At 41.6% G+C, this 27,095-nt stretch overlaps 1 protein-coding gene across 4 annotated transcripts in view; it reads left to right on the top strand.

Annotated features, from left to right (window-relative positions):
• ACOX3 (acyl-CoA oxidase 3, pristanoyl) overlaps positions 1-27,095 on the top strand; it is a 59,693-nt gene that overhangs the window by 6,750 nt on the left and 25,848 nt on the right. For 2 of the 4 annotated variants that reach the window (XM_074951762.1, XM_074951761.1), the window contains exons 2-7: positions 962-1,146; positions 6,058-6,291; positions 7,511-7,585; positions 9,934-10,023; positions 12,246-12,389; positions 14,582-14,670. In XM_074951762.1, the coding sequence (XP_074807863.1) occupies positions 979-1,146; positions 6,058-6,291; positions 7,511-7,585; positions 9,934-10,023; positions 12,246-12,389; positions 14,582-14,670 (800 nt within the window). In that variant the 5' untranslated portion in view covers positions 962-978. Of the gene's footprint in view, positions 1-942; positions 1,147-6,057; positions 6,292-7,510; positions 7,586-9,933; positions 10,024-12,245; positions 12,390-14,581; positions 14,671-27,095 lie in introns of those variants that run through there. The other 2 variants (XM_074951760.1, XM_074951763.1) reach the window with 2 other exon arrangements.

Raw genomic sequence — 27,095 nt, 5'->3', positions numbered from 1 at the left:
TTCAGTGGCTCAGCCCTCCAGCCAAGTCACACACAGTCAGTAGGCATGAATGAACACCTTCCGGGGTAACAAAGGCCCAACAAGAACTATTGCTGCACCCTTGTTGTGTCTTCAGCCCCCTTTCTGGGCTCAGTTGTCAGACCCTTCTGGGCTAACTGTAAGTCCTTCCCTGCCCTGTTAGAGAGCACCGCCCCCAGGGTTGTCTCCCTGGAGCCTCTTTGTCTTCACCAGTTATCTCTGCATCAACTCTCCAGACAGGTCATCTAAAGGTTTGGGGTTTCTGTTGTTTTTTTTTTCTTTTTTTTGGGGGGGGGGGGCAGTAACCAAGAGTCCACCAAACAGGGTCTTTCAGCCCTGTCCCTGAGCCTTTAACTTCCAGCCCTTTGTTTGGGCTTCTAAATAAGCCTTATCCCCTTCTCAGGGCTTGGGCCATTTCCCCTTTAGCTGATGGAGGTACTTGGGCCCACCCGCTACGCCAGGTCCCAACCCAGAGACCCTATAAATAGAAGCAATGTGCTGCTTCCTTTACTTGGTTGCTCCTGAACCAAGCCTTTTTACCTCTGCCTATTACTTTAGGGCTACAGCTCTCAGCTCCTCTTGCTCACAGGTTTAGCTAATGCAACCTGTCCAGCTCCCTTTGGCCAGAGCAGAGTACCCTTCCATGTCCCTCTGGCCCCAACCAGGAATTGAGCTGCTAAGCCCCTGCAGCTCCTTTTAACAGAGCCTACTGGGGTCTGATTGGCTGCTTCGAATGAGGCCTCTCTAAGAAGACCTGAGGACCCACCTTTGCTGCTCTTCTTTTGTGGCAGGGTGTAGTAGGGCCCTGCGGCCTCAAAGGATGAGGTATATACTGACACACTCTTTAATTCCCTTTTTTATCCACTGATAAAAGAATTTGTGGGGAAAAAATAGACATTTTCAGTGTTTTAGTTCATTGGAGATATGTTCTTGTTGGATGCAGAAGTGTTTAAATTCAAGATGGCATCGACTAGTGATCTGAAAGAAGCCACTTGCAACCAAAGTTCTTGGGACATGTTGCTACCAGATTTCCCTGAGGGGCCACTTTGTGAGTACCGTAAGAGGGCTTCCTTCAGCTGGAAGGAGATGGCAGTGTTTATAGATGAAGAAGATCTCATCCAATTCAAGGTAAGTTTTGTTTTTGTTTTTTTCCAAGGATTGCTATGTTGTCTGGGGAAAGTGAGGGTATTTTTGAAGGGGAGGGCATAAGTTGAAGTAATAAATGACGGGTCAGTGTTGAGGAGAGAGGCATTGGAGGACTATCAGCACTCAAGTGGTTTACCATTTTTATGTAGTCACTTTTTAGAGTAGAACTGACTTCTAAATAATACTTCTTTCAATGCACTGATCAAATCACTTTTTTTATTTAACTACTAATGATGAATATAGGGAAGCAATACTAAATTACAGCAGACACCAAATTAAAGTCTCCATTTCCAATTAACAAAGCAGTGACCTACTATATTTGCATAAGACCCTATCCAGATCGAAGTTGTAGTGCTGCTTGCGCTGACTCAAGAGCAGGAGTACCAGCCTCAGGGCAGACTGTTAGGAGACCGGGCACAAATCCCAAATGGTGAGTTCTATACTTTGGCCAGGTCTACCCTAGATATACCCCTGACTGACATAGTTATACTGACCTTACCTGCCGTGTAGACAGCACTACATCGACGGAAGAGCTTCTTCTGTCCACATGGCTACCACATCTCGGGGAGGTGGATTAACTGCGCCAACAGGAGGAGTTTTCCCGTCGGCATAGGAGCATCTTTACTTTAGCGCGACAGCAGCACAGGTGCATTGGTGCAGCTGTCCTGATGCAGCATTTTAAGTGTAGACCTGCCCTTAGATTGCACCACCTGTTATCATGTGGAAACTCTTCAGGCACTATAAAAAGCATTAACATAGAGTCAGTCCCTTTGGGTACTCTGATTGATCTCAGCCCCCAGGTGATCATATTTTTGAGATAGATTATCCCTTCACCAAGAATCACAGCAATATTAAGGTTACCCCCATGTCACTTACCCCAAGTCAGTTGCGCTTTAGATCTCACACCAAAGACAGCGCTTGTAGCCAATCCTCTAGTAAATGCTAATAAATATTTATTAAATAGGAAAAGGAAACAAAAGAGTTATTTATAAGGTTAAAGCAGGTAAACATATATACACAAATGAGTTACAATTTTAAGTTTCAAAAGATAATAGAAGCTACTATAATAAAAAAGTTGTATATGTCCTTAAGGGCTAACCCAGACTAAACATCTGGGGGTTTCTTGCTTATGTTAGAAAACCCTTTCCTCCTCCCAACCCCCAGAATCCAAGCAGGGATAGTTAGGAGTTTTTATCCCTTCTTGCTGTATGTCCTGAGCTGCAAGCTGCCCTGATGGGAGGAATCCACTTGCATGACTCATCTTCACATGGAAAAGGGCAGAACAAACGTCTTTTGTCCTCTTTAATGCCCCACAATAGTCCATCTGGTGCTGATAGACCTTTCCTGTTGGACAGGACTTAACGTCTTCTGTTGAAGATCAGCACTTCACCCTAGTTAATGTCTCTCTCCTGTTTGGTGAGTCACAGAGGCTCACAATACAACCACTCAAATATTACCATACAATATGGGAACAGATGTTATAAGTGAGATTAATACATGCAACAAATCAAGTCACAAGCATTCAATGAAGTCTAAACACTTTCTTAGAACCAATTTTAACAATACTTACACACAGGCAAGCCAGACTGATACCAGCTATATATTTGCCAGTGTTCACTTGAGATGTGAGGACTTTGGCTTGATCTGGCACCTGGTCTGCTAGCATCACAAAAGTATCTTTGGGCTTTAGATACACAAACCTTAAAAGATCAGAGAGATTGTAAATATCTTGCTCTGTGTCTGGCTGACCTACTGAAAAGCTAAAGGACAAAAATACCCTTTTGTACCAGGGAGTTGCAGAGCTGCACAGGCAGATAACACTGTTGTAATAACTGGGACTACAAATTGACCCTAATTGTAAGCTCAACTAATAAAAACTAATTAAAAGTTTATCAAATTTTCCAATAAATGAGAGAAACTGCAAAGGGGAAACAAAAACAAAAAAAATTAGTCTAAACAAAAAGCCTATTACCATAATTAAAGAACTGTGTTAAGATCATGCCTGGTAAACCAAAAAATGAAACAAGAAATCAATGGACCAAAATCAGGGTGGACTGATTTTAAATCAGTAACTTAAATGACTGCTTTTAATCATGATTTTAAATCAGCATGCAGGAAATCTTGATTTAAATCATTGATTTTAATCATGTTTTGCATTTGTACTTTAGTTATTTTCCTAAAGAGAGGTTTATTCTCATTGGCTGGTAACCATTAAAACATGCTGATTTGCAACTAAATATAGTCTTTACACTAAATTTGGTGCTTCTTTTCACTGATCGGGAGGATACACAATATCTATGTACATTTAAGCAATTACGAAGCTTAAGTTAACCTTTATTCAGATTGTTAGTGTTTACATATTTTATTAGAAAATGGTGAATGATGCATTTCTTATTTACTAGAAGATTTTTTTTTAAACCTGTGATTTGAGAAACTATTTGGATGGACTATTTAATTAAAAATGCACAACAGTACTTTATTTTTTTTTATTAAATAAAATTAGTTTTAATATGCTGAATACATAAAAAAGTTAATCAAAACATGGTTTGTATTTAAAACTAGCTGATTTATGAAACAGAGGAAGCATTATCTGTAGTTAGTGAATTGAACTGATTGTTTCCAGTCACCACGTCTTTCGATATTTTAGAACTAGTAGATTTCATCCTCTCACACCTAGTTTTTATTCACAGATTGGAAGAGGAAAACAAGTGTTTTCTGCTTTGTCAACTTCCATTTGGTTTCTTAAATTTGAATGATCTAGTAATTGAACTGAACACGTTGAATAAACTGTAATGAAGAAAATATTCTCTCTGCACCAGCAGAAAAGACTACTGTTGTCAAAAACTGGTTTAGCACTTCAACAAAATCTAGTTCCAGGTGCTTGACCTTCATTAAAACTAGGCAAAAATATGTAGTAATTTATATTATTTTTTGTATTTAATTTAAATTATTTTAATAGATATTAAGTTTAGGCCTTAACATAGATTGTCAGTTTCAAATCTAATTTTAACTAGGTTTACTTTTTTTAAAATAACCTGTATTTAATTTAAATGAAAAAAATTGAGTTTTTTTAATTTTATTTTAAAGTATTGATTTTTATCTACCTTGACAAAAACTGGGGTGTCAAAAATTTGGCCTAATTAGTAAACAAAATAATGAGGGGATGGGCTATTCAGCCCATCACTCCCTTTTGGGGTCTTAAAAGAAAAAAAAAAACCACTAGGGGTGGGAAAATTAAGCAGAAGAAGCAGCTGTCTGCCAGCAGCTGCTGCAACAAGCTTTACCATCATGGCTGCCACCCCCACCATCTCCTTGGATGTCCTGTAATACCATTGGGTCTTTGTCATTTACTGAGAGAAGTCCTGACCAGACCAGGCCAAGAAAGGGACTGGCATGACATCATCACCTCCACTAGCTCTGGCAGAATTCCAAACACCCATTTGGGATGTGACACTTTGACAGACAGATTCACCCACTGTCTCTATCTCTTGCTCAGTCCTTTTCCTTCCCTACTTCATTTCTTCTCTTTCCTATTCCTCTCCTTTCTCCTTCTGTCTAATAAGAGTCTGGCTTAGCCAGCCAAGACCGCTTATTGTTATGAGCTGGGTTGTGATAAAAGGTGACAAACATGGTGTGCTTGTCATGGGACTAAGCAGGTTGAGATCTCTGTATCATCATCATCATCACTCCCATAAGTGCATTGGTCACTGGGGCACCATCATTGATGAGCAATCAACCAATTGTCTCCTGACGATCGTGTGTCGGTGCTTGAGTCTCCATGAAGTCCATTCCTGTCCACTCTTTTATGTTGTTTAAACAAGGTTTGGGATGTGGTATACAGAGATCTTTGACAACATAAAAGATCTCTGTATACCGAACCCCAAACCTTGTTTAAACAGTTTAATGTTCGACAGTTTCAGGGTCACGTTAACACCTTTCACTCTTTGGGCCCATTTATTTCATCAGAATTAATACAATAGTCTTCATGGGGGGAGAGAGAGTTCCCTCTTTTTCCTCCCAGTCACCTTCTCTCTGAAGAGCAGGGAAAGGCACATCTTCTGCCAAAAGCTCTGTGTGTTTCTCCTTAGATTATATGAATGAAGCTGTTTGCCTAAGAAGACACAGACATCTTCACAGATACAAGCTCCCTTTAAAAATTGTCCTGGGCAGATTATCTATCAGTCAGTCAGTCAGCCAGGGAAGGAACTGCTCCAAGTTAGTCCATTAGAAGGTGCGCAGTCTGTTCCTAGAACTGAGCCCTGGTGCCAATAGTTGGCAGTTGGACTAGATGGACTGTGCAACTGCTCCCTTCTGGGAAGAGAGCAGTCATAGGTGGCCACATAATGGCTGAAATGGCATTACACAGCCACTGCTAGTTGGCGAAGAGCCTGAATATGACCCTCAGCGCTCTACACTGATGCTCAAAGGAGGACTAGCATTAAAACAATATTAGACTCCTGCCAATAATCAAATAATAATGCAGCTAAAATGCAACCATGTGAGGCAACTATGGCCTAACACTGTTCCTGGGATATGTTGACTCACCCAGTACTGTGGAGATTTAATTTTAATAAATGGCAATTTACAGGAACTTCTGACTCATGCAGTGCTAAGTGTGTGGCTACCTCACTTTGAAAGATGCATCTGGCACTCACATTATCTGTAAAACCACATTTTAATATATTTTTCTCTTGCATATATCAGTTGTTTTAATTCAGCCTTTTGTGTTTTTAAATTTTATTTAGGTATTTATTTCTTTATTTTGGCTGAACAAACAGCTGCTGTGCTAGAAAGCCTAATTCAGCCAGGGAGGAAAATTAACTTGATTCTTTAATACTGAACTTCTTCCAACTTTCTGGTATTAAATATCTATTGCCAACTTCTCCCCTCAAGAATAGAATCTTCTCTGCTTTTGAAAATGATCCTGTCTTTGCTCGCTACCCCGGAGAAGATGTGACCCTTGACAAGTATCGTGAGCTGACATTCCTACGCTGTAAAAGGCTCTTTGAATATGAGTTTCTTAAACTGGAAGATATCATGGAGAAGCCATTAAAAATTATGGTTCTTATAAACTGCCTAGGGATGTATGATTGGTCTCTCGGTACCAAATATTTGTTAAATGCTCAGGTAAGTTCAATTCAGAGAAAAGTCTTGTTACTGTGTCGCACTGCATTTTCATAGATTTTTTTTCCCCCCCTCTTTGAGGAACATTTTCTAAAAACAATATCTCGATACAACTATTTATCTCTTTTTTAAATAAGAAAAGTGAGTTAAACTGTTTAAAAGTGAGGAATTGGACAGGCTTGGTGCAAAATTCTGATTCCACTGAAATCGATGGGATGCACCTTTTGCCATTGACTTTAGTAATGCCAGGACTTCACTCTTGGATAACAGAACAGGTGCATCAGAGGTGTTGGTACTGAAAACTTCCCCACATGAGTCTCACCTCCATCTTGGAGGGGCCAGCCCTTTTTTGTGTCAGACGGGAAATTGGCCTTGTTCATTCAGGGCATGCTCCCAAAATCACTGCAGCTAGTGGAAAGATTCCCATTGATTTCAATGGGCCTTGGATCTGTCCCTCAATCCTTTGTCCTTCAGTTGAATCTTCCAGTAAGGATAGTCAATAGAGATGTTTGAATCACATTGGCTGAATGCATTATTTAGTGACTATTTCTGTTTCCATTAAATGATCTATTTGACTGATGATTTCTTCTGCTATATGGCCAGCTCTACTACTTAGTACCAGCTGTGGTTGTGATTTTTGTGATGTAGATAGCTGTCCAGCAGGAACTGAATTACGACCACCAACTGTTTTGTAATTAGAACAGCATGAGATTGTAAAAGCTTTCAATTACTGCTGATCTGGGATGGATTTGCTGGCCAACTTCAGATTCAGACCCCAAGTCATTTAAAACCAAACTACGTGCAGTGAGCTAGTATGTTTTCAAAGGTTTTGCCTCCCTAAACTGGGCTTTTGCACCTGTAACTACAGACACCAGTGGAAAGTGAACCCACTGAGTGTTCTGTTACAGCTGCCAAAAGCTGGGCTTGTCATGAGGAGCAACGTCTCCATGACCCATTCCATCCTTGGCCTCTCTTCTGTATAATGCAAAGTGTGTTCTGACTTTGTATGACATTCAGTCCAGTGCAGAGGAGCTAGCACAAAGCCAGATCACCACTTTAAGCCCTGAAAATAGCGTTTAAGTGAGACGTAAGTGTTGGACGCTTCTGTTGGCCCCCTACTAAGGGTGAATGTCATGCTTAGTGATTGTTGTGTTTATTCAAGCACTCTTTCCAGCATTTTGACAGGGATTTCACAGTCATCTCTCTCATTTTGTGTTTTCAGGTGTTCGGTGGTGCAATTGCGAATACTGGCTCTGAAAGGCATCAGGAATTCATGAAACAAACCAGTAACATGGAGGTAATTTTGGGGTAACTCTTCAGGGTTGGGTATTGTCATGGTTAAGGGGCTAGCAGCACCTCTTGGCCCTTTTTGATCTCTGAATGCAGGTGTTCAGCCCTTCACCATTACCTGACTCGGGGTGGAATTTTGCAGTTCTTCCACTCTTAGGGTCTGTCCAGTCTGCAGTAACAGGGTGTGATTGCAGCTCGAGTAGATGCCTAGCTTGAGTGCCAGAGCAGTGAAACCACGGTAGTGTGACACAAGCCTGCCCAGAACTCTGGGTAATTTACTCATGGTGCTAGCCTTGAGCTAGTGATGTTAAAAGTAGGTCAGAAATATTTGCTTGAGCTGCAGTCATACCCTGTGATTGGAGTCTAGACATATCATTATACTGGGGCCCGGATACAAACCACTTATTACCCTGCAGGTCTGACTGGATCTCAGGCACCTGCATTTCCACCCTGCCAGAACCTGTGACTCGTGATATTGACCAACAGACTTCTTAAAGCAAAGTATTTTTATTTAGCCATTAGAACAAAGTATTAGAGAAAAAGGTTATTTTAAGACAGCCAACATGTATATTTACTCTCGTCTATTCTTACACTTCACTACAAGTTAAGCTTTCTCTTAAGTTTCAGGAACAGAAATGAACCAACTCACATTCTGAGTCCTAGCCAGCCCAGATCCACCTTAGTGTCTGGCTCTGTTAATCTGCCTGACCCATCCTGTTTATGCTGTGTCGTACTGGCTTGGGTGCTCCTCAAGGAGGGGTTGGAGCCATTAACGCTACTTGCTCTGGCATTGTCCTTAAGGAGATTTAAGATTACGCTGTTAGAGAGAGGAGGCCTTCTCTAATATTCACCTTTCTCTACATTGGCAGGCTCTGCCACCCAGTCAGAGCCCTAGGGTGAATTATCCATTCCATTCCATAGTCCAGAAACATCACACTAGTGACAGATCTAGATACAGTATTAATTATTGTGAAAGAGCACCCCCTGTTTATCAGAGGCATTTTATTTTATTTCATTTTTTTCCCGTAGGATAACTAGCATAATGAAAGCGATACTGGCAAAATTTTACTGCCACTAACTTGAAATACTGTGTGATCTTTTTCTTTCATTCCTTTTTTTAAAAAAATGCTTATTTATTGATCAGCTCATGTTATGTAGCAAGTAGTTGATTATGTAGATGGGCTCACTGTTAAACCAATATGAATCCAATTAGTGACACAATTAAAGACCCTTAGCATCAAATAGAGCTTAGCGCTTTGTATCTGTTGCAGTAGTTTTGCCGTAGGTTTCAGTTTAATCTTTCCACCTTTTCGAAAGAGCTCCCAATCTGAGTGGTGTTGTGACCTGGCACACAGGGTTGCAGTGCCACTCACTGAAATTTGGCCCAGGGACCCCTCCATCATGATAGAGGGGCAGCTGGGTCAAACCTGAGTGGTTCTTTGACTCCACACACCAGGTCACAATGCTTGGAGCGGGAAGCTGGACCTAGCTTCATGGGACAGTAGCCAAGCTGCTGCTGTGGACTGAGTGCGGTGCGGGCTTGCTTTCCAATCACACCCCAATCCAATTGTACTACACTGCCTTTTTAGGATGCACAAGAATAAAGACAACAGGCCAAATATAGCCCTAGTGTAAGGGAACGCAGTTCATTGAATGCAGTAGAATTGCGAGCCGGTGGACTTCACATCTTGCTAAGAAAAGAGTTTACCCACTCTGGATTTAGTCTGAGTTTACCCCTTCCAACTGTTTGCATTATTGACAGTTTTTCAATAAAACATAGACAGCCTAATCTTTTTCCAAACTAGCTGTTCCCAGTGCTTAATTTGTAATGAAAGAGATACCAGGGCTCAATCAATAAGGTGCTGAGGGTCAAGCAATTTTTCATATTCATAACTGACGCAGGAAGCTCAGAAGTGCCAGGGCTATGAACTGCCAAGCCTAAAGGTGCCGATGCTCAGCCCTGGCATAAATTAAGCACTGGCTGTTCCTATGACTTCCCTACAGAGAGACCGACCCACCATTCCTGTCTTGTAGGCAACAGTTCCTTCTACTCAAAGAGCCAGTCCCACTTTTCTTATATGATGGGTGTAATTAATAATCAGCAGCTCCCTGCAGGATTACAACACCTGCCAGAAAGATGGCTCAGTGGAAAAGCACTGCCACCCTATTGCAGGAGTTGTGCTGGCTTACAAAAGGGATGAATTTGGCCCAATGCAACCTCCTACTAAGCAGCTGGATTTTTATTAACTCTCATTTTTTCAGCAATATCATATTGAGTAACACTCTTGACTTTTAAAATGTTTGAGTTACCATGTTAACATTGAGTTGATTTGCACCTCCTGATTCACGGTTTAGATTTTTGGATGTTTTGCTCTGACTGAAGTCAGCCATGGCAGCAATACCAAGGGCATACGGACAACTGCCAGATACGACCCCAGCACACAGGTCAGTCTGTAACCTACAGAAGTGACATTTGGTACTTTATTGTTTACATTCTGTTGTGATGTTCCTCTGGCATTATCTGAACCAGTGATCTGCTAGGTCACTCCAATCCTCGACTCTGGGAGCCAGCCTTATCCTGCTCCACTGTGAGAACCCCCACTCCTGGGCTGTTCACGCACAGCCTCTAGCATGTAAGCTGCTCCCAGCATATGAGTGAGCACTTTTGACCAGCCACTGCTTGGATTGTGCAACCAAATGACAATATCTCCAGTCCCAGACACAACCCTAGGAACCTCTGTCTTGCAATGTCCAGTTATGCCCACTGGACGCTGCAAGCTTGTATGAAGAGAAATTGATATGTACCAGGCTTGTTATCCCAAGGGGAGTCTCTGACACACTTCAAACCAAATGCACGGCTTCAGGTAGAATAAACAAACAAATTTATTAACTGCAAAAGATAGATTTTAAGTGATTATAAGTCAAAGCACAACAAGTCTGATTTGGTCAAATGAAATAAAAGCAAAACGCATTCTAAGCTGGTCTTAACACTTTCAGTGCCCTTACAAACTTAGATGCTTCTCACCACAGGCTGGCTGGTTGCCCTTCAGCCAGGCTCTCCCCTTTGATCAGCACTTCAGTCACTTGGTGGTGGTGTCTGTAGATGTAGGTGGCAAACGTCTCTCCCTTTTATCATGTTCTTTCTTTCCTTTTGACTTTGCCCCCCCACCCACTTCAGGGTCAGGTGAGCATTACCTCATCGTAGTCCCAAACTGACCAAGGGAAGAGGGGTGACTCAGTCAAGAGTCCAACCGATCCTTTGTTGCTGCATGGGCCAGTGTCCTTTGTTCCTGTGAGGCTGGGCTGAGTTTGTCCCATACGTGCCCTGATGAGGTGTGAACTGCCCCTCTGTTCCTGGAGAGTTTTGCCTGGGCTTATTTTAAGCCATGAGGACACATTTTCAGCCTCATAACTATATACATGAAATTATAACCTAGAACATTACTATAATAACAATGCTCAGTGCATCATGAGCCTTCTGAAGACACCTGACATGACAAACTTTGCATTGGATACCACACAATCATGTTATAAGGATGAACGTGGGGGTCAGGGAGTTCCCCCAAGATACAGAGTATCACATCTGTTATAAAGATATCAGGCCAAAATGATTCTATGATTAACAATAATTAATAATTTGCTCATATCTAACACTTTTTAGTAGTAATAAAGCTGCGTGGAAACTGGAATTTCCATCCCACAAAAAAATTTTGCTTTTAAAAAAAATTAATTCTGAATTGGAACAAAATGTCAGATATGTGAAATTTTCCCTGGGAGGGACATTTTCAGAAAAATTCTGTGTTGGAAGAACCAAAACCATTTTTTTTTTTTTTTTTTTAAATTTCTGCTTCCAGTGCCCGAAGCAGGGAGGCTGCTCAGAAGCGGTCCAGCAAGTTGTACAGTCTCAGATAAAATCCATCTTATTTCTGTGGGTATGTCTATACAAGCTGCAATCACACTCAGTGATTTCAGTGTAGACATATCTTGTATGTCATAAAGTGGCTCTAAAATAATAAGCAATGGGAATTAGGGATTGAAAACATAAGCACAGTATATGCCATTAACTAGGCAAAAATTCCAGCTTGCCCTTCACTGGGCCTCCATATTGGTGAAAGCAAATGATTGCAGATATATTTTTCTCTGTTTAAGTCAGTTAGGCAATATAACACCTCATGTCCCTCTCCTGCAATCAGCTCAGTGACGGAAGACTTGTCCTCACATATAAAGTCCCATTGAAGCAAATGGGGTCTGTGGGGTGAGGAGCACATTGCAGAATAGGGCCTGATATCAAGATGCCTGATTATGCCCAAATGTCAGGAGCGTTTTGCATTCACAAAAAAACCAAACCCAGAGACCATTGTGTGTCTCCATGGCACTCCCTCCCCTCCTCATGTTATAAGAAAGTTGAGAGGCTGAATTTTAGGCCTCAGGTTGACAGTCGCTCTCTTGTGTCTAGGGAAAAGTCAGGGCAGAACATGTTCTAGAATAAAGCTCAGCCCGATAGATTCCTGTCAAATTCACTTTCATTGTTGTGAGCATGTTGGATCGAAGTACAGTATGAAATGCTGGCAATTTTCAAAATGTTACAGTGGCAGCAAACAAAAAGAAGTGATGGATGTACATTGATTCATATGATTTCAGACTTCCCCCTTTTTGACTGTTTGTAGAAATTTATCATCAACACTCCTGATTTTGAAGCTGCCAAGTTTTGGGTTGGCAACATGGGGAAAAATGCCACTCATGCTGTCGTCTACGCCCAGCTGTACACTCCTGATGGGCAGTGCCACGGATTACATTCCTTTGTTGTGCAGGTGAGAAAAGAGTACTACTTTATGTTTTTTTCATGTCACTGTATTATGTCCATTAAGCAATTTCTGTAAAAATGTCTTTAACATTTTCTACCAAACTTCAGTATTTATTTGACCACTGTGCTTTTGAGGCAAGAATACAGTCGAATTAATAGTAGCAAATTGCTATAACTAGAAAGTAGAAATGAATCTCCATATTATTGCATCACACATGAAGTTTGAAATAGCCTACAAAGTGTGAAATACTTTAGATCAGGAGCTCCTCAGAGCAGAAAATGTCCCTAAGTGTTTGAAAAGTGCCTAACACAAACTGGACAGATATATAATAATAAATACAATGAGAATAAGTGATGGCATATGTTGGATGTCATGCATGGCCAAAGCCAAACAGTAGAAACACTTCCATTGTTTTCAGTGACCATTAGATCAGGTCCTGTTTTCTAATGAGGATCCTCATCACTTGCACGGTGCACCTGCATTGACTTCTGTGGATCTCCCAAAGGGGCCAAAAACACGGTAATTTAATTCTAGCATCATTTTTTGAAATATCAGATTTCTGGGATGAATGAAGTGGGGATATATTTTTTCAATTGTTTTTTGAACATTACATGTATGAAGCAAAAAATGGAATTTATGGAGTGAGTTGTGACGTTTCAAGTGACAGCATGTATTGCAAGTGAAACGAAAGGCAAACACTGGCTTTCCAACTGTGACATACTAATAGACTGTGCCAGGCCACTGCTAGTTTATGGCAAGGTAGAACCTGAGCATATAATGTCAACTGAAATGTGCATGCAGGATGCTACAAACTGCTGAAATTCCAGCTGCTTATGTCATCTTGGACGACAGTGGGATTGAATCAGGGACCTAAAAGCTCAGAGAGCAAGTTTTCTATAGCTCGCGCTAAAGAATCAGGGGCTGTAACAGACTCACATTGTCTGTGATTTGGGTACAGAAAGGGTTGCCTAGCACACACTGACCAGTGGGTTACCCTTGCATTTGGAATGTAAGCACTAGGTGACCATAAACATGGCCTGATCGAAAACAGTCCTTTGACATATTTGTGAAACATGATATTTTTAGAAAACATTGTCTTGCAGCATCCACTGTGGGATGACCTTCCCTACTGGCTGGTCATGGATGTCATCTTGTAGCGCAAGCCTGCTGTAGTTGGTAGTGCCCTTTGGTCCTTGTGTGACCACAACAGAGGGAAGAGAGAAGGGCAAGCCTAAACCAGGGAGAGATGATACTTGTGGCAGGGAGAGGGAGACCTCCTGGGGCTTAGTCACAGAAAAGTCAATGTAAAGGAACTTCTGGGCATTAAACATGAAGAAATTTTTTTTAAAATCAGTAAACATAAAAACCCTAATGTGTAAAGAAGGTTGTTTGCAAAAACAAAATAAATACAAATGAATGGCCTAATGCTATGGGCTCTGCATTAGTTCACATGCTGGGCACATTTGGAGAGTTACCTATGTAATCTTAAGGGCTACCAAATTTTATTTTTAAATGAAAGCATGGACTTTGCAGAAATTGATCACGTTCTCATGGGAAAGTTTCCTCCTTGAAATGGGTGAGCCAGGTTTTCAAGCCCTCTCTTTCAGGTATCAGTATTTGTTCTGATCCTACAAGCCAATCTGCATGGAAGCAGGGTTCCAACCACAGAGATCAGCTTGCAGGATTGGAGCCATTTTCAGTAGAAAACTTGCAGAAGCAGTGGCAAAGCTACACGTATTTAAACGAACTGGGTTGCTGACCAGATGAAACATGTCATATATCCCTGGGAAAGGCAGGACACAATTAGTACATAAAGTTAATCAGTTTTGTTGGTTCCTGTTCCTGTCCACATAGACCAAAAGAAGGTTTTCATGCTAATTGTGATCAGAAGATTCTTCTATATAGATGCACATTGGGAGCATGATAGTGTAATTAGTGGCATGTTATCAAAGAAAGTGAAAGATTTCCAAGTCGCTTTCATTATTGAATTTGTAGTATCCTGGACGAAAGAGTGTGTTAAGCAGAAACTGTATCCAAGACTGGATTCTATTTATCTGTATTTGGAAAAATAGTGAGGTTTTTTTTTTAAATGCTAATAACAAAATAGATTGGGAGTACTTTTCACTGTTTGAAAGGATTCCATCAAGAGCTTTAGTTTTCTCAGGACTAATATAATGTTTCATTTAATTTGCACATAGATTCGAGATACAAAAACGCTGCTTCCTATGCCAGGGGTGATGGTGGGTGACATAGGAAAGAAACTTGGGCAGAATGGTTTGGATAATGGGTAAGTCAATAACATTTGAATGAAGAAAATCACTATACTTATATTGCTACTTATAAATAAATGGTGCAAAAGTGCTAAGTCTGTTCCATTTTCTGTTGAGGCAAGTACTTACTGTAAAGATATTTTGTTATTTACAAAATATAAACTGAAGACCCTTCAGTATTAGTATTCTCTATTTTAATACCCACCATTGCTTTTCCATTCTCTAGCTTCTACAGCAGTAGATTTGTTTTGTACATAGCACCATTCATACTCTGTGAACATCCAAGTGTTCTAATAATAATATTAATATACACTGTACTTACCCAGCAACAATTACAATGAACGAAACAAATAGTCACATGTAATCGCAAATTATCTTCCCCAGCTCTCTGGGCAAGAATCCTTACTTAACTGTCTTTCTGGTTTCTGAGCCCCCAGGGCACACCTAAGCAAGGTGAGCAAGTCTATAGTTAGCCAATATATAGGGTTAACCAAGCCCCCCAGTCAAATTCACCATCTTGTTTAGCCTCTGTGATTCCTGGATAAACTCCCCTAGATTAGAGGGTAAGGTGGTAAAGTTTTCTTCCAAACATCAGCTTGATGCAGGGGACTGTTGGCCAAATAGATTTCTTTCCATATAGTCCAAAGAGTCAGTACACCCTATCACACAACATCACACAAAAAGAACATATTGCAGAAACTGAGCCAAGGCTGATGTAATCTGAGTTAAGTGCGGATGACAACCAGAAAAATTGTGGGCTCCTTGTATTTCCTGAAGGACTTAATCATTATTTACAACAGCTAGAAAGAGACTTGCAGTAATGAAAGACCATCTTGGCCCATATATCAAAAAACTTATTCTTAGGGATGGTAAATCTGAAGGGATGAACATTTCTGGATCGTTAGGGACAGAAGATGAGAAAAATCAGATCTACATGCTGAAGCTTCCATTGAGCAGATGGATGGATGCCAGATTCACCAGGCTACAGCAAAACACCATTCACATTGTTTTCGTGCTTTTCCTTCCCTTAGTGGCCTAGTGATTAAAGAAAACAATTGGCCCATTATGGCAATCTGCTGTGTCATTTTACACAGGTATTGAATTAATAGGGAAAGGCATGATTAACCTCTAAAGTTACAATTAAATACCAAAAAATCCACAACTAGTGTTGCACGTACAATTTAACACAGCCTTTAGCCACCAGCTCACCTACTTTTTTGGATACCTTCCTTTGCTCTTCTGATATTTTTCTCATTATCCGCTTGCTCTACAGAAGTAGAATGTGGGTTTTCCACAGCAAACTTAATCAAAACAAGCCCAAGCATGTATATTCAGCAAAGCACACTCCTGGGCTTGAAGCAGATATGAGTTAATGGCTCAGCGGTAGACACTGTTGAGAGGGGAGAACTAGGAACACACACATTGGTGGACACAGTCACACTGAGCACTCAGAAGCAACAGCAGGCAGCTTTGGTGGAGGAGGACTAGAGTAATGCTGAAATCTAGGTTTCAGACCTTAGAGAGACTATCCATAATAACATTTAGATATGAAAATGTTCATTTCAGTGTGAAATAAGTGACTACATAGTCTCAGACCACTGGTGGCAGTGGCATTTTAACTCCGATCAAAGCAAGGCACAGCAGGATTAATGCAGGGACTTTAGGGGCTGTAGCCCAGGGCCTCGGGCTAAGGGGGCCACGCAAAAATAAATTCATAATTATATACAATTCAGTGGTCACCAACCCACCAATTGCAATTCACTGGTCAATCCTGGAGCCTCTGCCAGTCGATCGTGCTCTCCGGGCTGCTAAAAGTCCAGCGGAACAGCAGGGCTCAGGCAGGCTGCCTGCATGCCATGGCCCACACGCAGCTCCTGGAAGCAGCCGGCTGCTGGCACATCTCTGCAGCCCGAGGGGGAGGGGGAGTTCCATGCACTGCCCCCGCCCCCAGCACCGTCTCTGCAGCTCCCATTGGCCAGGAACCGGCCAATGGGAGCTGTGGAGGCGGTGCTTGCAGGCATGGCCATCTCACAGAAACACCCTGTCCCCCTACCCCCAGGGGCACACAGACATGCCAGCAGCCAGCTGCTTCCAGGGGCAGTGTGGGGCTATGGCAGGCAGGCAGCCTGCCTGAGTCCTGCTGCACTGCCAGCCCGGAGCCACCTGTGGTAAGTGCCTCCCGGCCGGAGCCTACACCTCAGAATCCCCTCCTGCACCCAAACTCCTGCACCCCTCACCCTCTCCTGCACCCCAATACTGTGCCCCAGCCTGGAGCCCACTCCTGCACCCAAACTCCCTCCCAGAAAGAAACTAATATAACAACTGTTCTAAGGTAAGAAGTAGGCTATTTTGAATTCTCCATGTTTTAAGACGCAAATGTAACCACAGAATGGGTTTATGTTAATTAAAAGGCAAGCTTAGTATAGCGTTAATAGCCTCGATGCCATAATTGTGATCATTTTGTTTTAAATTAGGAAAAAGACTTGTATACAGGGGCCTCACAAAATCTAATAGCCCTGGGCCCACAGGAGAGTTAATCTGGCCCTGAAGCAAGGACAAAACTAACCATATAAAATGAAGTGAGAGTCAGACACATTGAAAACAAGAGAATAAAGATGAGAAACACCAGCACATCAGTCCAAAACAAAGCAGGCAAATATCCCACCACCAATAATATTTCATTTTAAGTTACTTGAGTAAATGAGGCCACAGCCCCAAAATTGGGACAACCAAGCTAACTTTTCAGAGAAAAAAATCTGAAATTTTAAGCAGCTATGGATGAATGATTCCATTTTCTCTGAGCCTGTTTTCCAGTACTCACAGCTTCATTAATAGACCTCTCTCCGGGCATCATTGCCCTCCAGGAAAGTCCCATAAGGCAGGCCATTTGAAGAAATACAGGGTGCAGGGAGGAGAAATACAATAGGAAATTCAGGTAGATTTCCCCCTAATAACAACACCAGCGTGAAGTCAGTTATTTTGAGCTCTTTCTTGTTTTCCTTCTTTCTTTCCACAATACTTTTTTCTAATGATTCCACTTGTTTTTTGAAATGTAATGCGTAGTTGCGTATGTACCACAAGCTACCGTCCAGCAGGTGGCATTGTTGTATGTGTCTAAATAAACTGAATGGAGTAATTCAGCTTCGCATTTATGCAAAGATGGAGTAATGACACTGAAATTTATATTTGAACTGCAGAATAGTTTTTAAGTACAGATCCACAAACACAGAAAGCATTTAATCTGGCGTGTGTGTGTCCATAATGTGTGTGCATCACTGCTGAAACAGTAGATTATTTTATAGATATTTGTATTCTAAAATCCTGAGCCCCTGTAGACATTTTTTCATTACACAGTTTATTTTCAAGTGTATGGGCAGTAATCAGTACTTTGAGATAAAATGCATACAGTAATTTAGATTGGAAGCCCATGCAGTACATTAAAAGAAAGAAATAGCACACAACATGCTGTGTAAATGTCATGAGACAGTCCCCTACCTTGGTTAGGACATCTGCTAATTTAAAATAATTGTGGGTATTCTAACCACTCTTTCAATTCGCTTTCCCTAACCCCCCTCTCTCAGGCTAATGGGTATAAGTTATTTTTTATTAGTTATTTATATTATGGCAGTTTCTAGGAGCCAGACTGATGGACTAGGACTCCATTGTGCCAGGTGCTGTACAAACACAGAACAAAGAGACAGTCCCTGCCCCAAAAAGCTTAAATATAAAACAAGACAACAGGTGGATACAGACAGACAAATGGGAGAGTGTAATGGGGTTGGCTGCCTCCCGAGTTTCTCCTTGGGGCTCTGAGGCATGCTGCCTCGATTTCTCCTTCTTTCAGGGCTCCTCCAAAAAAACCCCACAGTCCAGAGGTATAAAATACAATTCCCCTCCCGGAGCGTCTGATTTATGAAGTTTTTATACCATTTCTGTTGGCCCTTCAGGCCCAAACCCTTTCCCCTGGTGAGGTGATCCCACAGCCCTCTCCCCAGGGGCTGTGATTAGATTCAGGCTGGCTTTTTCCAGCTGGTTGCTTTATATTCCCCTAATTCAGTTCCTCCTGGATAGGCAGCAACATCCTTCAAACACAAAATAACTGAAAATTCATTTCATTTAATTCATTTTCTGACAGCATAACCCACAGTGGCAGAAAAGCTGCTGGGATGGAAGTCATAGTAGAGTAAGGCACCAGCACATCAAAGTCTGCTAGACTTTATTTGGATGTTTGGGGATCGGAGATGAGGGTTCACAAGAACCGATCCTTCCCACTGCCCGCCCACACATCTTGCAGAGCTAGCACAAAGGTCTGTTACAAATGCAGCCCGGGTAGTCAGGGGACTGGATGAACTGCTTCCCAGAAGCACATGAAGCCCCAAAGGGAGTGGGGAGGATGTGACCTGGCCTTCCTATACCAGCTTGCAGAGCAGGCAGGCTGTAGTATTCTCAGTGATGCGGGTGCATATGGTGCAGTCCCCGCATACGAGGCTTCATAAGGAGAGAGTCCTCCCTGAGGCATACACCCTCCCTGACTCCCCTTAGGGTGGTACATCACCTCCTACTCAGGTCAATAGTTATATTCCACAATATGCTCCTTAGAAGGCAAAAGACTACTTAAGGGAAGTTCTTGTATGCTGTAGTTTCCATTGTGTGTGGAGATGAGAATGGGGCAAGTTTCACCCCAAATATGCAGTTACTTAAAACTTTACTGTGTTTAATAGATGTTGCCAGCTATAAGAATGCACACACAAGGCCTGATTCTGATCTCATTTCTGTAAATCCTCCATGGAATTCAGTGGAGTTACACTGATGTAAGACTGTCGGAAGCAAGACCAGAAGCAGGCCCATAAGGAAAGCGATGAAGCAATTTTACATTCTGTTCTTGAGTTTTGCTACTGGAATAGAAGGGGCTAATGCCAAGATTTTTAAAAACAAGTGCCTAAATTTAGGCTCCTAAATACTCATTCATATTTAGGTACCTATTAAGGACTGGTGCGCCGGGAGAAATTGCAGAAATTACAGGGTGAAATTCTATGGCCTGTGTTAAGGAGGTCAGACTAGATACATAATGGTCCCTTCTGGTTTTGAAAACTACGAATCGATTGGGTTGCTTGGCCGAGGTTTGGTTTCCTGGTAACGTAGACCTGGTAACGTTTTTATCAGGGGTTGGGTTTTCAAAAACACCTAAGGGCTTTTGGAGCAGAAGTCTCACTGAAAGTCATTGAATGGACTACTCTGTCTGTCTAACAAACTCTTATAGACCCCCCCCCCCCATTCCCTCTAGTACATGAACACCTCACGATCTAAGGGCACATGGCTTTTGAAAACCTCTCCCTAGGAGCCTAACTTTAGGCACCCATTTAAAATAAAATAAAAATCAGGACTATTTTTTTAATCTCTTTTCTTGTCTACCATTTACACAACATTTAGTGCATACAAATCACTGTGTAGTATTTAAAAAAACCACATTCTGCACATTGCAGGCTTTACATTCTTTCCTCCCAAGTTATTCATCTTTCTCATTCAGTAACATAATGCAGCCACCAGAGGGTGTACCTGCTTCAGAGCCTCAGTCATGCCTTAATGTTTGGAGTAGCATAAAAGTATCCGCCTGTTACTAGCACTGGGTGTGTGTTGCTTTGCTGCATTCTGTAAATGGAGATCGTTCAAAAAATAATAACTGGGCTTGTGATATAGATCTAGTCAGGTGCCTCCTTTCTGGTCACCCACCAGACTGCTATGGGGAGAATCCAAACTTCTGGGTCCCTGAATGCTTTAAGCTGCCAGGGTCTGAATAGAGTTCAGAAATTGCCACCATCCTGGGGGCCCTAGGTACACTGTCGGGCTGCAGACTTTCTGTCTGGCATTCCCTTCTGAGAACTGGAACCTGCTATCCAGCAGCCTAACCTGTGGGCACAATGGTGACCCTTCATACTCTCCCATACTTGCACACACCTCTCTCAGAACTCCACCCCAAAGGTGTGCAGCTCCTGGGTTACAGTTTAACTCTGTGTTGATTGTGAAGCATTTAACACAGAGACACGTTTCACAAGTGTGACACATTATTTCTTGTTTACTTACCTTTATAAATCACAGGAGAGCTCAGAGCATATAGAATGTAACATCCTAAACCCCTCGCTAGCTCACCCTGTGCTTGGGGGTCTCCTGCCTCATGCAAACCTTACATGCTGGGTTGTTTCTCTCTCCTCCACAACCAGAGACAAAATGGCCAAACACCTCAGTTAGGTCAACTCCTCTCTATAATTCTTAACCCTCTTTGTCAGGAGATGTTCTTGCCAACTTTCCCATCTGAGCAAAAACCTCTGCCAAGTGCCTTTGTGGCCAAGGCAACCTCTCCCCTGCTAGACTAATTCTGCAGTTGGGAGCCAGTCTATTGTCTATTCTGCAGTTGGGAGCCTGTCAGAGCTATTACATTTCAGTGGGCAAACATTTTAAGTCAGTTACCTTTTGTTGTTCTTTTGTCACCAGCCTTTAGAATTTCAACCCAACAGGGAGGCAAACAGACCATAGAGAAGGCAAAAGGCTGCAGCTTCAAAATGGAGTTTACAGCTAGGTCAAGATAAACAGAATTCATAAATTGTACAGACAGATTCCCCAATTTTCATAGCTTGTGACCTTTTTTTGCTTCTCTGTAATATATAAGAAAGGTGTAAAAGGAGGGGTTTGGGAGGAGAGAATTTGGGGATGGGGGTAGTAGGACAGCGTGTATTTCTTTTTTTTTCTGCTGGTTTTTCACCTTAGAAATTGAGATTTTTGTCTGCCTGGAAGGCTCTATGGCTTTTTCTACAGTAGCAAAATTGCCGATTCCTGAAAATGTATGTCAGCAAATGATTGCGACTGAACCCAGTGCAGGTTCAGCTATAACCAAGGGCAAACTGTGTTTAGTACGCTTTCCAAAACATATGGGTTTGGTTGGGTTTTTTTGGGAGGAGGGGTTTATTAACACATATTTCATTTCAATGACAGACTAAAACTTTGGAAAAATACAGTGTGTTAATGAGTCAACATCCACTTCACTGAGGTGTGAGCTCTCACCATATACGACATGCTCTGAGATATTCTGGAGGTTCTCTAGAAAAATCGTGGCAGGGCAGACACAATGTTCCTGATACTCCCCAATATAAAAAAAAAAAAACCTATCAAAGGAGGTTTCAGAGTAGCAGCCGTGTTAGTCTGTATTCGCAAAAAGAAAAGGAGTACTTGTGGCACCTTAGAGACTAACACATTTATTTGAGCATAAGCTTTCGTGAGTTACAGCTCACTTGACAGCATCCGATGAAGTGAGTTGTAGCTCACGAAAGCTTATGCTCAAATAAATGTGTTAGTCTCTAAGGTGCCACAAGTACTCCTTTTCTTTTATCAAAGGAGGGTAGGTCACCATTTCTTGCTTTTTGCCTGGTGAGTGTATATTACAGCTCCCCTCTGTGAATCTGTCATACCCCCAGCTAGGAAGACTTTGCTCTTCCATTTAAGTTGTAGTAGCTCATGCTTTTAGTTTTGGAAGTCGCTCATTCAACCCCCAGTGTGTCGGCCAAGATGGTAGCTGTCACGCAAGCTCACGTCCTTCGTAGGCCCCTTTTAAATACATTATTATTTATTTATTAGTTGTATTGCAGTAGCACCTGGGAGCCCCAGTCATGGACCAAGACCCTACTATGCTAGGCACTGCACAAACACAGACCAAAAAGACAGGCCCCACCCCAAAAAGCTCAGAAACGAAATCTCTGATGTCTTGTGAAACAACATGAGTTTGCACTGACTCTGACTGGCTGCTCACAGTAATAACAATAGTAAAGCAAACAGATTGAAATATATTAACATGTTAAACAAATTAAAAACAGTCTACATGAAGTTTTACAAATTTGAACACACCCAAGTCAGGCAGTGCCAAAGCTGCCGTTCTCCTAAGAACCCTGAATCACACACAGCACGTGCCCTGTATATTTTAAAGTCTCCATTTAAGTCTAACTAGTTGCTGTGCAATGTGAATTATTAATGTTCTCCATCTTCTCTCTCAATTCTTATTTTATACTTAAAAAATAACAAAAATCTTAAACAGAACCTCCTGGAGTGCACAGTCTAAGCTGTGATTGTAGCCCTTGTCCATCCCCTCTCTGCAATTTGTCGCTCCCGCTCATTTTGGAACATCTAAAATTAAGCCCCCAGCCCTGCAGTAAGCTCCCCACAGCCTCTTTCCGCACAGAGTCTCACCAGAACCAGTGTGGCTCTCTGCAGATGCAAGGGTCCACCCACACAGAGTTCATTGCAGGATTGGGCCTTAATGTAAGCACAGTGAAGTGGGGGTCTGTGTCTTTCTGTCTCTTCCATGAAGTGCCTGGCACAGTTATAGCTACTATAAAATGAGGTGGGTGTATTAACTTAGCTACTGTGTGTTACTGTTAGAGGTGCAAGCTTCTACTTTTGACTGTGGCAATATGGCCTAAAATGCTGCTTTAAAAACTTTTCCCCAGCTTCCCGGCACCCTTCCTTCTCTTCAGCCTCATCCCTTTGTGAGCTTCCAGATTCTAAAATGTGTGACTGGTCTTTCTGTCTTCTGCAGGCTTTCACCATCCCTCTATGCCCCCCGTTCTGCCCTTGGTCTACTCTGCCTCTAACGTTACTTGATCATTGTGCCCTGTAACCATCATTGTGCCCTGTAACCATCACTGATCCCCAATCTTCCAATCCCATCCCCATGCCGGCTACATCTGGCTAGGAGGATTAAAGGAATTGCCACTTCAACATTCTCAAGATAGTCAAAAACAGAAGTTGACCATCAAAAGAGATCTGAGTGGGTTTGAAATTCCCCAAAAGCACAGTCTTGCCATCTGCACTGCAGGTAACAGTTTATTACTTTAGTACTGGCAAAGGGAGCGTGCTGCTTTTCCAGCTGCTCACTTTTATCCATGTTACTGAGCTCCAGATTAATGATTGTAGCATGATTTAAGGGAAGAGAGATTAATTTTGCTTGAAATGTTCTCCGCACCACTGGCCGCAGACCTGACGGAGAGGCTGCTGTGGGATTGTGACTTCACCCTGCCTAACTGATCCAGGCAGGAATACGTGTAGCCCAGTTATGCATCAGTGATGAATGCAGGTGAAAGGTGGAAAACCTCAGAGTACTAGATTTATAACATTTCCTGTGTATATTATTTGTAAAATATTGTATGTGGGACACTGATTAGCAATGCAGCAGCACTGGACACTGTCAACCCTAGATCCCTGACACAGAGGCTATTGTGGGGATGTGACTGCCCTTCTCAAGTGGGATTGTGCATGCAAGAATGCAATGATAATGGCTGCTGAATGGTGATGGGTGAAATAAGTTTGGAGAGCAGTACATTCATTATTTTGTTGGGATGCAGTCCAATGTTTAACACAAGAAGTAAGGCACAATTTTTTAATAGTGTGGGTGGAAGTCTAAATCAAGATGGGGATGCCTTTATGGAAGATCTTCATTAGCCAAACACAAGTTGGGCTCACTATGGCAGTTAATGGGGTAAAATTTGATGGCCTGTTGTGTTATACAGGAGGTCAGACTCGATCTAGTGGTCCCTTCTGGTCTTAAAATCTGTGAACTTGTCAACTTATCCATGACGAAGAACACACAACCAGAGGCAAACCCCGATGGAATTATCCCAACAATGTATATTTACAGATAAGAGCCATCTGTCAGAACACAAAATGAGTCGAGCCCTGATCACACTAACTGCTCTGCAATGGAGGCCACAGGAAAGGTGGATTCCAATGTCACCACTACATGTACCTTGCCCATTGTGTAGGTTCTTGTGTGCTCTTCCGTTCATTTAAATGGATTTTCCCCTAAACTTGTTGACAGATATGATCTGTGTCTGTTTATTATGTTTTCTGAGAGAATAGCCATTCAAAATGTGATCTATAACTTTATGAAATCTTATTTATTTTTAATATGTTCCAACATCACCTTCCAATTGGTTTGTATGGTTAACTATAAAAAAAATAAGATTTTAAAAGCATAAAAGTTCTTGGAGAACTGGCTGTAGTTTCATAAGCCCATCCAAATCCAGAGTCCTAGATGCGTCTGCTTTTATTTTCATCATTAGTCTTCATAAACAATAAATCTCACTTCTTCACTCACGGTAGTTGTCAGTGGATTTGTAACTTATCTTTCTGCCCACTTATTCAAGCTTTTTAAAGGTTTTACCATTTGCTATATGGATTTATTTAGATATTAGCTGAGGAAAAAGCAGTAAATATGTAACCCATAAAGTGTAATACCAAGAAGATCAGTTACTGTTAAGCGAATGTAATTTAATTTTCTGGTTCACTAGTTATAAGAAATGTGATAGTATGGATTTTTTTTCTATCAAGGTCATTCTGGATAATCTTTTATGCAGTATAGAGATAATCAAACAATACTCTGTATGTCTGGCATTTTGTTTTTATAGCTGGTCCGTTAAGAGCACTCACTACAACAACATGCAACTTATTTTGTTAATTCTTTTTTTGCTTCTTAGAATTAGTAGGTGAGAATATTTGGGTAATTTATATTCTCATATAAATAGCTATACATCTTCAGTATGGTGTTATAAAAGAGACTCGCTGGACTTGAAATTGAGTATTAAAGGCTCAGAATATTCACATGAGTAGCTTTATACAAGTGTATAGTCATACTGAAATAAACAGAGCTACTCACATAAGTAAAGTTATTAGCATGCATAAGTATTTGCAGAATTGTACCCATATGCTAATTTTACACAAATCAGATTGGTTCTGTTTACTTAACTTTTAATATTGAGGCTGGATTTTAAAAGGGTCATGTGACTGAATGCATATCAGGCTTCCAATTAAGATTGAACTAATAGAAAGTTCCCTAGTAGTGAAAGTTAGCAGAGTGTATCAGATTAATGAATGGAGAAGTGATGCAAGCAATGGAATTGTCCTTGGCTTCAAAGCATGGTTTGAGATACTAGTTTATTGACCATCACTTTTTAAATCACTTGCTGCCTGAGGCATCTCTCTCCAGGTAGCAACTGCTGCCTCTAGGCCTGCTCCTACCTCTCCACAGGTAATGATGTCAGAAGCAACTCTTAAGCAGGGGTGGAGCTTCCTTCTAGAATCAACAGCCATGACTGTGATAGGTCTTTTGCTCACCCTGTCCCCCATTTTTTTTTAGAGAGAGAGAGTAGCTGGACTGGATGAGTTCATCCCTGACATTGGCTCAGCTATCTCAGATGGTTTCACTTATGTTTTGCCAAGTCCCTGCTCACCTCTGTGGGTGGAAACTAGCTGTTGGCCTCTAGGACTTGCCCTCCCTCTTGTGCTCACACAAGGAATGCAGGTAGCTCATATAGGGACGTAAGGGGTATTAAGAACCTGTGTGGGTCCATGAGGTAGGTTACAGTCTTCTCCACCGAAATTACTACTGGGGGTATTGTCATTCACTTCAGTAGGACAGCTCCCAGTAGTAATAAGCATTACATCCCCCCAGTAAGTGTTTACAAGAGGAGACCCTAGTATCACAGGAATGCTGTAGTTGTACCTAGCCTGTACATTTTGTCACTATCAAATATTAGGCGGGGACAGGCCGTTGGGGATTTATTTTAGCTTTGATGGGTTTATTTCAGGGGTGGGGAAAGCAGAGGGTTGCATATAAACCAAAAGCTCTCTTATCTTTAAAAAACCCCACATTTTTTGTAGAGGATCCAAAACCATTGTCCAAGATGGATTTCTGTAAATATTGTACTTGACTCCACCACCCTCACTCTCACCGTGTAGTACCTTACTCTGTAAGTAGTCCCACCAAAATCAGTGGGTCTATATGCAGAGTAAGGATTCAAGAATCTGATGCTCACTTAGTCTGCACATTTCAACCATTTGTATCAGTATATATTGCTCAGTCAAAAAATGCCCTGTGTCTCTGAGGCAGAATAAATACAATATGCAGATATGTTTCCTTGGAAATTACTCATATTTTTAAAGTACATGTAGCATTGTAAAGCTTATATAATTTATTGATGTAAAAGACCTGGCTCTCTCGTGTGCTATTAAATATATTTGCCTGTATTGGCAAGTATGAGGAATTTGCTTTGATTATTAATACAGATTTTCAAGCAATATTAGATGCTGAGATATTCAGAAATAGAGCTGCTGTTATGATACTATGCCAGCCCTTATTGTCTAATTGACTGAAAATGACTAGTACATGATTTTCTGAAAAAGATGTGTCCTGTTTATGCAGCTTCTATCAATATTAATTTCTTTTTAAGATGCTACATCGTATCAGCGAGCAAAAATCATAGCTGGAGCTCCTGTACAATAATGCCTTTTTCCAGTTCCCTTTCACTGTGTTGAGTCTATATTGTTCTTGTTGATGTTAGATATTTGATCAAATTCAGGGCCCTGTTGTGCTAGGGATTGTACAAACACATAGTAATAGACA

This window comes from Natator depressus, chromosome 4 (assembly GCF_965152275.1).
Source record: "Natator depressus isolate rNatDep1 chromosome 4, rNatDep2.hap1, whole genome shotgun sequence".
NCBI classification, from domain to species: Eukaryota; Metazoa; Chordata; order Testudines; family Cheloniidae; genus Natator; species Natator depressus.
The sequence above is the reverse complement of the archived record's forward strand: the minus strand, read 5'-3'. Positions and strand labels throughout refer to the sequence as shown.